This window comes from Scomber japonicus, chromosome 14 (genome assembly GCF_027409825.1).
Source record: "Scomber japonicus isolate fScoJap1 chromosome 14, fScoJap1.pri, whole genome shotgun sequence".
Taxonomy (NCBI): Eukaryota; Metazoa; Chordata; class Actinopteri; order Scombriformes; family Scombridae; genus Scomber; species Scomber japonicus.
This window is the reverse complement of record NC_070591.1, coordinates 22,408,659-22,422,499: the sequence shown is the minus strand read 5'-3', so window position 1 is coordinate 22,422,499 and position 13,841 is coordinate 22,408,659. Positions and strand designations below refer to the sequence as shown.

Sequence of the window (13,841 nt, the reverse complement as noted above, 5' to 3'; positions counted from 1 at the left end):
AATGATGGCTACATTAAAGGTCAGGGAATCAATGTCATTAACTTTTCAGGACCATGAATTTCTAATTTTATGGCAACCCATTCAGTAGTTGAGATATTTCAATTTAAAAAAAAACAGTCAGCCTGCTGGTGGCACTAGAGAAGTCAAGGGATAACCAAAGTCATCAGGCTTCTTCCTCTGGGGACCATGAATGTCTGTACAAAATGGCAATCACCCACACACACACATTGCCATTCAGCATTGTTAAAAACTCAGTTCTCATATGTAGCCACCAGCAGGTTAGCTTAGCCTTAAAAAAAAGCAGTGAACTGTCTTTAGTTATCAGTCTTATTTGCCCTCCTATCCTTGAGTTCATTGACTGTTAAAAAGTTGTGTTGAGTTTCTCAGTGCTGGGATATGAATGAATGTATCAAGATTAGATTTTATGTAACTGCAAATGTCATTTACCACAAAGAACTAGACCAGCCTGCTGATAGAAGTACTGTTCTGTAGCCTCACATTTCCATTATACAAGTGTATTATGGACATCACATGTGGTGCTTGGGTTAATTGGAAAGCCTTAAAACCTGGGGAAAGCCCAAAGTCATCCAGTAAATATGGTGTCCAGAGTGCCCCAGGAGACCAGGAGGCCCCAGGTTTTCTGGGAGAATCCAAATCCAGGTGCTGAGACTAACCCCAAGCCTTTAATCAATACTAGCTTTTTTAAAAGGTTGTATGTCCAACTGATAAGACACTAACAGCAAATAATGGGGAGAAAAAAAAACACCCACATGCACAATTGGTTCCACTGAATTTATTTGGCAATAACAAGTGCGCTGAGTGCTGCAATTCCAGTGCTTTTGTCTTTGTATTATACTCTTTATAGGTGCATATCATGTAACAGTCTAGAAAATAAAGATTTATTTTAAACTTGTAGGCCGCTTTAGTTTGACCTAGTAAACTCTGGGGCTGTATACAGTGAGCAAGACGTTATTTACCAATTCACAAAATATAAATGGTCTACGCTGCAATATGCAGGGTTTCAAATAATTTTGTATGTACACAGAAATGGTGAATGAATAATTTGAGGAATATAAATCTACTCAGTGATATGACAAAAAAAATAGCATAATTCATTTATGAACAAAAAATGAATAATTTTACATCTGATACTCAAGTTTTGTGTTACAGGAATCTAATCCCATCCAGAGCCCTCCCATCCGGGGGGGGGGTTTGTTTATTAGCGCCCAGTTGGTTTCACAGGGTGGCCCTCGACTTTGATTACACCTTTCCCCATTTTCTCTGCAAAATTGTCCCTGTCGCCGTAATCTGAAAGGTCATTCATCTGCAGCTCGTGTTTGATGCCTGTGGAAGAGACATAAGAGTAACTTTAAAAGGGTATCCTTGTGGAGGAAAGTGGTGATAACATTTGGAAATATGGAGCTTCCTAAAGAATCTGTGTTTAAAAAAAAAAAAAAAACAGACACAAACCAGGGGATTTTCCTGAAGTGTATATATTTAAGATGGAATTGGGTCATGATCAGAGTGTTTTCATTCACCATTTCATTAAAAGATCAGGAATTAAGATATAACTGTGGTCTGAAAAAAAATTGAGCAAAGCATAAAAAAAAAAAAACACTCACCAGTCAGGGCCTTCTTGAGGGAGTCTTTGGAGCTAGCGTAGTTCATTTTGTCTTTGATGGCAGCTGTGTCAGGAGCCCTGATATGAAGAGAAATCATTATCCATAAGTGTCCATAGTCAGATGTGGATACAGATGTAAAAACACTAGAGCAGTTATGATTAAATTGGAATAAAGGACCTACCACATCACGAAGACCAGTTCTTCTTTTCTACTTGATTCCTTGGTCTCGAAGTGGCAGTCGTACAGCATGTAGCGGCACTGTTTAGGATCTAGGTGACTCAGGAAGAACTTGAAGACATCATCCACGTTTTCCAGATCTTTTTCCCTGAAGATTTTGCCCTCCTCCACATCAATGTAACGGCCATTGATTTCAAATATCACCAATCGTAGACGTTCCTTCTGATCAGCATCACTCTTTACTACTTTCATTTCTTTGTAGACATCTTTCACCTGGTCAGCGACTTGCACTCCAGACGCCTGTTTTGAGACGACATAAAACATTACATGTCAGAATTTCGTACGACACCCCCACCCCTCCCCCAACCAAAACCAGAAAAACCCTATGTCTCTGTCTCATGTCTTCTTTTTCGATATATGTGATATGATGGCATTTTTATTTCGATATACTCTTTGGAAGGTGTTAACCACACAGGTCACATACAATGCTGCTGAGCTAAAGACATCAAACTGAGCTGAATGTGTATTTTAAGTAACTGTGCAAAAGGGGCCTGAAAGGTCATGAGGTGAACACAAAGATGAGAAGAAAAAAAAAAGCTTAAGACTTGATTTTGGTTTTTTAAAATAACGGTTATGGTTGAATTTCATTCAGTTCTTTTTTTTTTTTTTTAAGTGACAGCAGCCCTTCTCTATGATGACTGCTCTCTTCTCTTTTTTAGTCATTCAATTTAATGAGTTCAGCACAAATGTCCATTTTCCAGGTAAGTGCACAAATTCGTGTAGAAATAGGAAATGATCAATCTAAAGATAAAGAAGACATCACAGTATCAGCACTTGGTAAGATTTGGGCCTTGGCTCGCATTTGAAGAGACGTTCACTTGTACTTGGACGGAAAGCAGAACTGAAAGATGAAGAAACAGGAAGTTCTTCAAAAGTAGACTTTGAGAGAAGTGTTAACGCTTTTTCATTATATCAAAGTGCATATATCCGAGCAGCTTTTCACTAGTAACATGAAATGGGTGTAACTGCCCAATGAATTTTTCAAGTCCATGGCTCTGTCACATTCCAGTCATTGTGGACAAGTTAGCACAAGAAACACCGCCCCAAGGGATTCTCTCAGAACAAGTTTGAAGCACGAACAAAGCTTCCTCCATTTTGGAGGCAAAACCACACCTTTAACTAGACCATTCAAAACACCAAATTCTGTCTAATAACATTTCCTCAAAGTAACATCAATTGAAATTCTTGCAGTCTATGCAGATTGACAACCAGGCTTCATTGGAGTCATACTTTTATTTAATCCTTTAGTTTTTGACATATATTGTTAAAATGAGGATGTGGCAATTAAAAGTTTCATCATCTCTAAACTAAATATCCTGTAGTTGACACACATCACCAAAGAAGTTGCGAACTGCACAGCACAAATCAATCCAGCCAAATTTGTAAAAGCTACTCACCATTTTGCTTCTGATGTGTAGAGGAAACAGGCAGCAGAGAAGAAATGGCAGCTGCAGTCAAAATGCTGAAGGGTCATAAGGAAGCAGAGCAGGTTGACTCATGGAGGAGGAGCTGCCATAAATGAGCACACCTCCAATAGTAGGCCCATCCCTCTCTTCCCAGGTGTGCCACAGTTTCAGCTGCAACCTCAGCATTTCCATTTTATCATTTTACATTTAAAGCCTTATCTCAATAGGATATATGTGTTTCATTATCTATCACAATAAGTAAATTCCTGATTCCCTTTCTTTACGTCTCCCTGCCATATTCTTCAGTCTTGGAAAAATGAAGATCTTCCTTTTTAGGTAAAACTTCAGGTAAGTTTCAGCCAGTCATGGGTGGGAGCGGCACCTAACACCCTTATATGGAGAAGAAACCTGTCCACTTTTTAACTCATCTGCTGCTGAGATGCAATGACCTTATATGGTAAAAGATAGGATGAGTGTACAGATATGTGAAAAGGGGTTTATCTACCTACAGAAAGTGAGATGTTGCATCGTCATTAGATTCCACAAGTCACAGTCAAGAGTCAAGATATGCAAAAACATTCATCTGATCCTCCTCTAAAGATAGTAAACATTACACTATTTACTATGTCTAAAGATTAGTCTGGCTGACTTTTCTTTTTCTCTCTAGTTTCTTGTGTTTTGTGAGGCCTGATGAGTCATTTTACTGATTCACAAAAAGTGGCTTGCTGCTTTCAAAATTAGAGTGCAGACTCAGTGCCAGCCCTCTCTCTCTCTGTTTCAGTGGACTTATAAGGCTTAGGGGATATTTTTAAATAAGGTTTGTGATGACCTGAAGTCTGTCAAAGAAGGAGCAAAATTACAAGAGCTTGACTTTTGGACTTTTGGATTGTGGTATGAGTATGAATATGGTCTGCATACTGACTCCAAACCTGTAAATAGTTAGAAAATAGAAAAGTAAGTCAAGTAAGATCTCCATCAGGTTAAAAAAAGAAAGAACACAGTTTTCCACATGTTTATAGAAAAAACAGTCTAGGGGTGTAGCTAGTAGAGGCCCAATTCACAGGAGGGAAAAACTTTGACTTTGACCCTCTTTCCTCTGATCCATCACCACTACCATCATAATTAAAATGTACCACTGCTTTTTAATAACATTAAAAAGATATGTGTATTAAGAACCATGAAGAACTAATGAAGTTTCCATGTTATGTTAACTAATGAAGTTTCCATTTATGTTATGCCCAGTTTTTTGCTCTGACATGTCTTTTGAGACAAAATGTGTAGTCCAAAATTGGTTATGCAATGCTTGAGTCATGCCTTTAGAGGAGGCTGTGAAAAATACTACAGCTACCAATGATGCTGAAGTAATTTCCTGAGTAAACCGCTGAACTCATTCATTAGCAAATTCATATTCTTCATCTTTTTACATGATAAACATAGTGGCTTTTTGTTTTTTTTTTGTTTGCAAAACTCTCCTTTTGATGGTGAAATTGGTGCATAACCCATCCTCCACAGGGACTATTTTTAAACACTGATACTGTGTTTCAGCATTGCAGTGGCTTTGCTTCCTCTGTTTGAATTAGTGGGTTACAGAGCGTCAGAGTTCCGCCCCACATCCGGACTTGCTGCTGTTCCAACACGAATCGTGCCCAAATATCTTCACGTCAGATCATACATTACCTGTTAACATTTGCACTGCATGGCCCCAGAATCGGTGGCTTTTCAAGACAAGCTGAAATAGAATGTATATATGTCTAATAGAGGATAGACTGATTAATAAAAGAATGATTGCTAAAGCTACATTTCCTGTCTTGCTGTTGGTGAAGTGAGGGTACTTTTAGTGTAACTGTCATAACTGTAGTAAGGCACACGCTAATGGCAGCCAGCAGCAACTTCTCAAAGTAGTAAAAGGGGAAATATAACTCTGAGCCACACTGAGCAGGAAATGGCTGCTGCACTGTTCTCTGTGAGTTGAAGACTTCATGCTGCTGCAAGCACATTGCAGGTTTGGCCACAATCCAGTCACTGACGTCAAAGCAGCCAACCCAAATTCATGAGAACTCTGACATCTGCTGGTAAATTATAGACACTGAGTTGGCCACTTGCTTTTGGGTTGTGGTATAAAATCTGTTACATCATCATCATCATCATCATCATCATCATCACCAAAGACCAGAACAGTTGAGAACCAGGCTTTCACCAGTAGTGCATGCACAAAAATGTTGGTTGGTGTAAGAAATTAAATCTACACTGAATAGTCAAGTTCAAGTTTCAAGTCTGTTCAAGTTTCTGATACTTCTGTTATTAGATATGGTCATTTATTCTTCCAGGTTGTATTTTCACAGTCAGTGTGCCATTATATACTAATTCTGCTACTCAAAATACTTCAATAATAATAATAATAAGAAAGTTTAAGCTAACAAACAAAAAAAAGGCATTCCAGACTGAAAAAAGCATCAGAGTTGATGCAGTAACTAACACTGAGGTAATGGTATAGGCATAATTTAGAAAATGTACACAGTTGCTACAAAACCTAAAGTGTAAAAATTAAAAATTTTGATTTTATAGTTCTGTGACTATTTGAGTGCAGTGACCTCAACAACCATGTCATTTTGACACTTTGTTGTTTGTACAGATTAAAGAACAAGTGAAATATATTAATACAGTATCTACAGTAACATAAAACAACAGAGTCATTTGTGGTAGATTGCAATTTTTTATTATATTTGTGGATAATTAAAATTCATTATTTTCCCCTCTGGTTTAGTATTCATTAATTAAATTGTACACAAGACAACAAGAAGCTGATACAAATATGAAGCAAATATGCAGAAATGTTGACTGTCGATAGGAAGCTGCTCAACATAATCATGAATTCTTCAGCTGCAAACAATCAGAGCTCCTCTACACCATTGCCAGACTCAGCCACTGTGGATAAAAACACAAGTGTAACTCTATGATTCATAAACCGTATTTTTGTTTCATTAGCACTGACAGGCGGCTCTTACCTCCGTAAAACCCAACTCTATCTCACCAGAGTCATCCTTGTCCAGGGTCTTGAAGGTGTCTGTTTGTGAATGAAATACAACATCAGAACTCTACTGTAATGTCTGCATGACTGTAGGATAAACATGTGGTCACAAAAACTCACTGAAGAGTGACTCTAAGCGGATCAGGCATCCCACAAAGCTGTCAAAGTCAATGGTGAGGTCTGGTTCACTGTAGCGGGCCACAATAATCTGATGTAGTGGGTTGTTGAGAGTGAAACCTGCCAAAATGCAACAAGGTGAACAGAGAGTGTGTGGATTATTTCATTCAAATCTTTGAGTGTATTAAAGTCAAACTAGTATCTTATACCCTTGTCCCTCCACACTTTAGCTAGTTCAGGGAAATATATTTTTTTGAAATGGACTTCTCACCGGCAGCCTCCACAGCCATCCGCATCTCAGAAGTACTCATACAGCCACTGTTGTCTGTGTCTCTCTCTCTGTAAAGATCCTAAAGGATAACCCAACAAATGATTATAGACTATCATCATTCCACTAATTAACTATGGTATCCATGCTACATTAATATAAACAGAACAACATACCAGGAACTTCTCAATCTTTGTCCACAGGATCTTAAATTCGACCACTCCCAGTTTGCCGCTTCCATCTTTCTTTGAACCAAATGTCAAAGAAAACATGCAATTTATTGTCATTTGAAATGAATGGTTCGTGGATGTCTCCTGTCCTGGCATAACTACAGTAAGAAGAAAAACAACTGCAAAGGATACATCTAGTAGATTGACCATGTTACGACACGTTGCCAGGCTAAACCCGTTGGTTTTGATGTCGTCTCCTGAAAATGAAACAGAGGGATAAATTGCTCTTAATGTCAGCTACACATAATTGCACCTACAGAACTTGCCTGGAACAGGAGACACTTACGATTTCCCACCACTCGGTTGAGGATTTTTTGGAGCTCGAATGCAGAAATCTCCACATCCTAAGGAACACATACGCAGACACTTTGTATATCATAACAATAATGAATTGAGCAAATGAATGTACCAGGTCTCTAGCATGCTTACATGTCCGGCAAGCTGTCCAAAAAGTGTCTTGAATCTGTCACTGATATCATCTTCATCAACATCAATCTAGAGATAACAGAGTAACATGTTTTCATTGTTGTCTTCAAAATATTATCAATGTTACATCATCTTCAAATGATTTTATTGAAGGGATGTGATTTTACCTGCTCGACATGGCAGTCTACAGGATCATCAATTTCCCTAAAAGCAAAACAAAAGGTCATAGTTACACACTTATATTGAATTGTATGATATTCATGTCATACCATTTGACTTGGCACATGTTTGTGAAAGGAACATACTGGAAGTCAGCCTGTTTCTCAGAGAACACCCGCATGTAAAAGTCGCCATTTTTGTTGGGCTCAAAGGTGGAGGGGACGATGAGGTATTCCCCAGGGGGAAGACAAAAGCGGTTGCACAATTCCCGCAGATTGATGAAGGTCTCGGAGCGTGCGGCTGAACTATTGTACAGGAAGAAGTTTTTCTTCAGGTGCACATTCCTTTTTCCTGAGTACTGGACAATGACAAACATGTAGTACAGTCACATGAGGGCGCCCTATACCATTTTCAAAATTGAACATTGAAAAAAATGCAATTAATTCTTTGAATATGCATTCTGAGTCTCCAAGTATCTTAGTCTTTGCACACATACCTCATCAGGCAGCTGAAAAAAGAGACAAAAACAAATTCAATGTAAGAATAGGTGAAAAATAATGCAGACTAGAATATTATCTTATATTGCCATCTTAAAAAGCAGCTTGTTACCTCATAGATGGCAAAGCCGATGGTCTCCATGTCCTCCCCCAATTTCCTCCTACAACGCTTGTTCTTCTGCATCAGGCCTACAATGAAGGTGCAGCCCTCCTCACCATCATCAGGGTCATCATCCACATCTTCCAGCTTTATGACAAACTGGGGATTCATCCAAAAAGAATCTAGGAAAGGAAGCAAAGGTTGGAAGGAAGCCTATATACTTTGTGTTTAGCTACTCCATCTAAAATCCCTTTGAAAACACATAAAACAGCAGTAGATTCAAATCTGGAGGGAGAAGAGTGTGAAACTGGTTCATACTTGGATAGTTTCTGCAGCCACCAGCTGACACGCCTCTCCTCCATGTGTCTTCAAACTCGGTCTCTGCCCATTTCTTGTAGTCATCTCCTGAGAGCGCATCAGGGGTGAGGTTGCAGATCTCAAGACGAGAATATTGGTGCAGGAAGTCAGAAAATGACATCCTGTGAAAAAAAGAGAGGTAAGAGGTCAAATTTAAACAAAAACGTGTAGATAATATAACATTGCTCTTGTTTGAGCGACGTGATACTGTATGCTCTTTTTCTCTCACAAGAGTATCAATAATAGAGGCATATATCCATACTAGGAACCAAGAATATCAGATTTCTGGGTATTGTGACCTTCGACCTTAGCTCTCCTTACTAATGGTTCATTAGTAAGGCAATGCGGACCAAGCTGGTGGTGCTACGAGAAGGCAAGGGGGGGGGGACAACGTTTTAAAAACACATATACCTGTAGCATATTGAAGCAGTATTTACTTGATTGCACTACATTGCATTGCTGCTTTTAGGTGTTGGACAAATACATTTTTATTTATTTTGATGTTTGGTGAAGAAAAGTTATTTGTTGAATTACCAGAACTCTCCGTCTTCAGACCGGTTGGTCAGCCTCGCCCGGTCATCATCACTCACATATCGCCACTCAGAAGAGCTAAAGAAATGTGTTAGAAATAGACTGTGTGAACATTTTATTACACAACTTCAGGACTGCACCTATAACTGTGTGTCATGTAATACTCCACCTACACCTGGAGCACATAATAAGCTGTCTACTAGTGTTTCTAGGACAGGACATACCAGCCCTTCCACTGGGTGTGTATGTCAGGTGAATGACCGAAACACAAATATCAAACAAAGGATAGATGTTTTGATCAGACTGGGACCTTTCATAAACATCACATGACACATACTGGCATGTATTGGGGTGTTAGTTTGCTGATATTTCTTAAGTAGCACTAATACCAAGTACAACTGAGGCAGAGGGGAACATAATCACTTATTTGTTTCTCAGGTATGTGATCATAAACCAAAGTATTAAACAATCACATCTTTCAGCCAATGACAGTGTGAGGTTTCACCAAATTTAACAGCAATAAGTCTGGAGACATTTTACCAAACCTCATGGTGAAGAAGCCAAAGTCAGTCAAGTCAGAACAATTCATCCAATAGTTGAGATATTTCAGTCTGGACCAAAGTAGTGCACTGACTGACATCACATAGACTAGACTAGTACAACTCTGGAGTAGATGTCAATGATAAAAATTTAAGAGTTAATGTGACATATGCGTTATTTTTGTTGTATAATACTCACTTGTCACTCCAGGCTCCATTCCACTCCACCTGTCCCCATGGGTTTCTAATCCTTATCAGCTGCACCCTGTCGCCTCTGTATTCCACCTGATGTAGAATAAGGCATCAGTTACTCTCACTACTAATTCTAGCATCTATCATAAAGAATATTTGCCATGCGATCACTTCAGCTGTTGATCTGTGTCTTATGTATATAATCATACAAACCTGCTCTGCTCCTGTCAAAGAGTAAGCATGGCCCTTCACCAGCTTGCGATGTGTGACAGCTTCTGAGTCGGAAGCGCTGGTGATCTGCAATGGAGAGTAAAAGCTTTGTGAGGTAAAAACCACCAGATACAGCAAAGACATTAATGAGAGTGAACCAAGAAGCTCAAACACACATCAATGGAGCATCCCAGGAGAGAGCCTCTGTCCAGGGCCTTCTTAATGATTTTGAAGAGGTGGGGATCAGCCTTGCTCAGCTCGTGACGCTCAGCAATACCTCCAGTGAAGTCCTCAAAACCCTCAATAGTGCTGCCCCCAGAAAGGGCCTCGTAGGATCCATTTAGCCTGTAAGGGAGAAGGAGCGTTCATGAAAGACTAGACCAGAAAATGAAATACTGAAACAAATAATATGTTCCATGCGTTCTTACTTGGCATAGGCTTTCTCCAGCAGCGCACTCCAGAACTCAGAACCCTCCTCTGAGTGAACAAACAGAAGCTTTCCATCTTTGGTGGGCAAGAGGTCATCGACCACTACATCCACCCAGTCACCATACTGCCAGAACTGAGAACCACAGACACAATTAGTCAATGTGTTTGTGCCACTTCTCAAAGTATAAAGTTGCGTAGTAGTTCATTTGGACACTGGGTCTGTGTGAAAAAAGTACCTGAAAGTGAAAGATACCAGCATAGTTCTCCTCAAAGCTTTGGTCATGAGGTACAACACGAGACAGAACCTGTTTGTTGAGAGTCAAGGAGGCGATAGCTGCTAGGAGCCAGCAGTCACCTAACACAACATGACAGTGTTAGAGCAGAAAGGACTCCTGTATTAAATGTCTCCCAGAGGATTTCAAGTTTTCACATTTTCATATTGTGATAGTACCACATCGATAAAACATAGGTTTGCATTTTGTTTGAGACATACACAGTCATGCAAAGTCACAGGTGTTACAGTCTCACCCACACAAGTATGTGGCTCATTCTCACCCACACAAGTATGTGGCTCAGTCTCAACTGCACAAATATGCAAATCTACACATGCATTGTACCAGACTGGGTACAGACAGAGAGATGTGAGGGAGATGTTTTGCACACAGTGACAGCTGTTTACTAGGAGTTATGAGGCTCAGATGTAATGAAAATCACAAGCAAAAAACAGACAATAGTGTCAGGGGAGGAGCAGTACAACTGAATGTTAGGGCAAGACAAAAAAGAAAAGAAAAAAGAAAAAGTCCAGCACAAGAAAAAAAAAGCCAGGCAAAAAAAAAAAAGAGAGAGAATGAAATCAACTTCCTGCAGAGGCACACCAGTGTGTGATATAAACATGCAAAGGTAGTAAAAAGTAAAAGTAATATTATGATAAATGCAAGTCTGTTAAATTGTAATTGTAGAATGTGTGTGTATGTGGCCAGTTAATTGGGTACAGTTGAGGACAAAAGCTGTGTCAATTAGGGAAAATGCTTTTTGGGTCGGTGGTTAAGATTAGGATACGCATTTGGCAAATAGTTGTCATGGTTACAGTTAGGGTGTGTGTGTTTGTGTGTCTCACCAAGTGCTCCTTGGCAAATATCAGTCCTGGAAGCATTTTCAACAATGAATTTTGGATTGGAAGACAATTCCTGGGAAAAACAAATTGAACCATATTGTAATACCTCTTCACATCAATGCTTTTTATTTGGCCTCAGTTCTGTGATACGCCCTTATATGAATAACTATGTTTTGCTGAATTTCATAATTGTGTTTTTCTTGACTTAATGTGGTTGTAATATTGCAAATGGCAAAAGCAGTTTTCTGCATTTTAAGGTCTGTCACTTCTTTTTTTTAGCATATTGATAAAACATTAACAATTTGGTACACTGATAATCAGAAACAGGTGAAATGAACAGCAGCAATTATCTGTTCTAAAAACTACAGTGAAGGCTATTGACTGACTTTCCATGAAGAATATGAACAATATTATTCAGTATAAAAAACCCTCAAATGCTGTCAACAATACCCATGAAAAAAAAAATCCTTGATTTCTACTGTTAATAATTTTGAACGATTTTGAATTACACACAGGTCCCTCCATACAACACACTTAGCGATCGTATTTTCAGTATTGATGCCAGCTGACATCCAGTACATGATGTACCCACCGTAGGTCTCTTCCATTCGATGCCCCGAACTTTGTAGGAATTCGGTCCAAGTTCATTAAAACCTAAGGATGAGGGTAAAGCCTCAAAGCAGTCATCGTCAAACAGTCGCCCCCTCTCCAGGCAGCTATCTCTCAGAGCCTCATAGTCCTGGTTAAGGTATTTTACCGCCTGAGTGTTGGATCCAATCCCACGTGCTTTATCTCGGTTGTGTTGAAGTTTAGCTGCAATGCCAGACATTTTCAAGGATTGTGCTACAATATCTGTCTGTAGCTGTCTCTCAATGTATGTGTATGTGTGTGTGTGTGGTTAGATAAGGTCTGTGTGAGGTAGCTCAGGTGTCACCACACCCTTTATTGTTAATAGCAGACAGCAAACCTGCTCTGGCTCACCTGTTTCTTCCAACCTACAATGAATCAGGCTTTGACGACCTAGATGTGACACTTGTACTGACCCAAACCTACATACATGTTTACATTTCCCATGTTGCATAGTGCTGCATTTCTGATCCACAATTATAAACAGTGAAAACACAGTTTTCAATTAATGATTTATTAATTTGTTCACCAATCAACAACAGCAGATTATATTTGAAAGGCACATATAGCAAGATTAGTTGTACAATGAGTCCTATGAGGCAACATAGATCTCATTCAGTGCATCTGTTAACCATTTAATATTTCAGATTTTACAAGATTTTATGATTACTAATAATCCAGGGGTCATAGTTTCATAGTCTCTTTATTTTCTTTCAGTCAACATACATTTTGCAGTAGAGCCAATAGAGTTAAAACATCAACCAAGTCTTTCTCTACTGAAAAAAAGTTTATTTTCTCACTGTTATTGTTGTGCCCTTAAACAGGGAAAATAGTGAGGGAAGAGGGATGAATGAACACACTCTGCTCTTGCCTTCACTCGTTTGTATTGAGTTTCAATTATATACAGAACTTGTTACAGTAATAAAACAACAATAGCATCTTACAGCAAATACCACAGTAACAAGCTCAAATATAGAAGATGACGGAACAGTCAGGCGCGAAAGCGGGACAATGACAGTAGCTAGCATACACAGTGACGGAGTTAGCCAGAAACTCTTTAAAAACATAAAAGTATAAAATTCACCTCTTCCTTTCACAATTAGCAACCATGACAACATAACAATTATTAACAACGTGTGTCACTACATTTACGGTGCTTTGTGTAGGTAATTACCTTAAACAGGGAAAATAGTGAGGGAAGAGGGATGAATGAACACACTCTGCTCTTGCCTTCACTCGTTTGTATTGAGTGAGGAAGTAGCGCGAATCCCCCTACTGAAGCCCTGAGGCATTACTAGTAGATTGACGCATAATCAACCCAGACAAAGAACATACATTACCTATCTATTATTTACACTCTGGCTGCATTTTCTCCAAGAACCTTAGCAATTTAGTTGAAACAAACAATGAAATTTTATGTGAAGAAAGTGGAACACTAGGCATAACGCTGAAAAGGAAATCAAATTATTTTTAAATTCTTAACTACCACATACTCCCCCTCAAAATAGATGTTGTCCCCAACATCCTGACATTTGACCTTTAGTGCATATAAGGGGTTAAACTACATATCATCTATAAACATTCACTACAACATTACATACTATTACTGTTGCTACAACTTGTCTTATACTCTACACATGTCGTTTTACAGGCTGCAACTCTTTTCATACATTCTTCCATATGGGTTAACACCGAGAGTCCATTTACTTACACACAGCTAATATAGTCCATTGCTGGCTTGTAACAGAGTCC

At 39.0% G+C, this 13,841-nt stretch overlaps 2 protein-coding genes across 2 annotated transcripts; both read right to left on the bottom strand.

The window, feature by feature from the left end:
- Positions 1–1,207: 1,207 nt before the first annotated feature.
- cfl1l (cofilin 1 (non-muscle), like) lies at positions 1,208–3,307 on the bottom strand. The gene is made up of 4 exons (XM_053333414.1): positions 3,257–3,307; positions 1,804–2,099; positions 1,623–1,699; positions 1,208–1,344 (listed from the first exon to the last, which is right to left on the bottom strand). Exons 1-4 carry the CDS (start codon positions 3,257–3,259, stop codon positions 1,220–1,222), a joined length of 501 nt encoding a protein of 166 aa, XP_053189389.1. The 5' UTR covers positions 3,260–3,307; the 3' UTR covers positions 1,208–1,219.
- Positions 3,308–6,003: 2,696 nt separating this feature from the next.
- Positions 6,004–12,291, bottom strand: LOC128373143 (calpain-2 catalytic subunit-like). Its single transcript, XM_053333410.1, has 21 exons — positions 12,055–12,291; positions 11,466–11,535; positions 10,585–10,703; positions 10,348–10,481; positions 10,096–10,264; positions 9,923–10,006; positions 9,717–9,802; positions 8,982–9,056; positions 8,409–8,569; positions 8,103–8,272; positions 7,990–8,001; positions 7,640–7,851; positions 7,502–7,538; positions 7,338–7,403; positions 7,195–7,252; positions 7,041–7,105; positions 6,855–6,923; positions 6,682–6,760; positions 6,414–6,530; positions 6,271–6,329; positions 6,004–6,190 (listed from the first exon to the last, which is right to left on the bottom strand). The coding sequence occupies exons 1-21, from the start codon at positions 12,289–12,291 to the stop codon at positions 6,167–6,169; spliced, it is 2,103 nt and encodes a 700-aa protein (XP_053189385.1). The 3' UTR covers positions 6,004–6,166.
- Between the last annotated feature and the right edge of the window lie 1,550 nt (positions 12,292–13,841).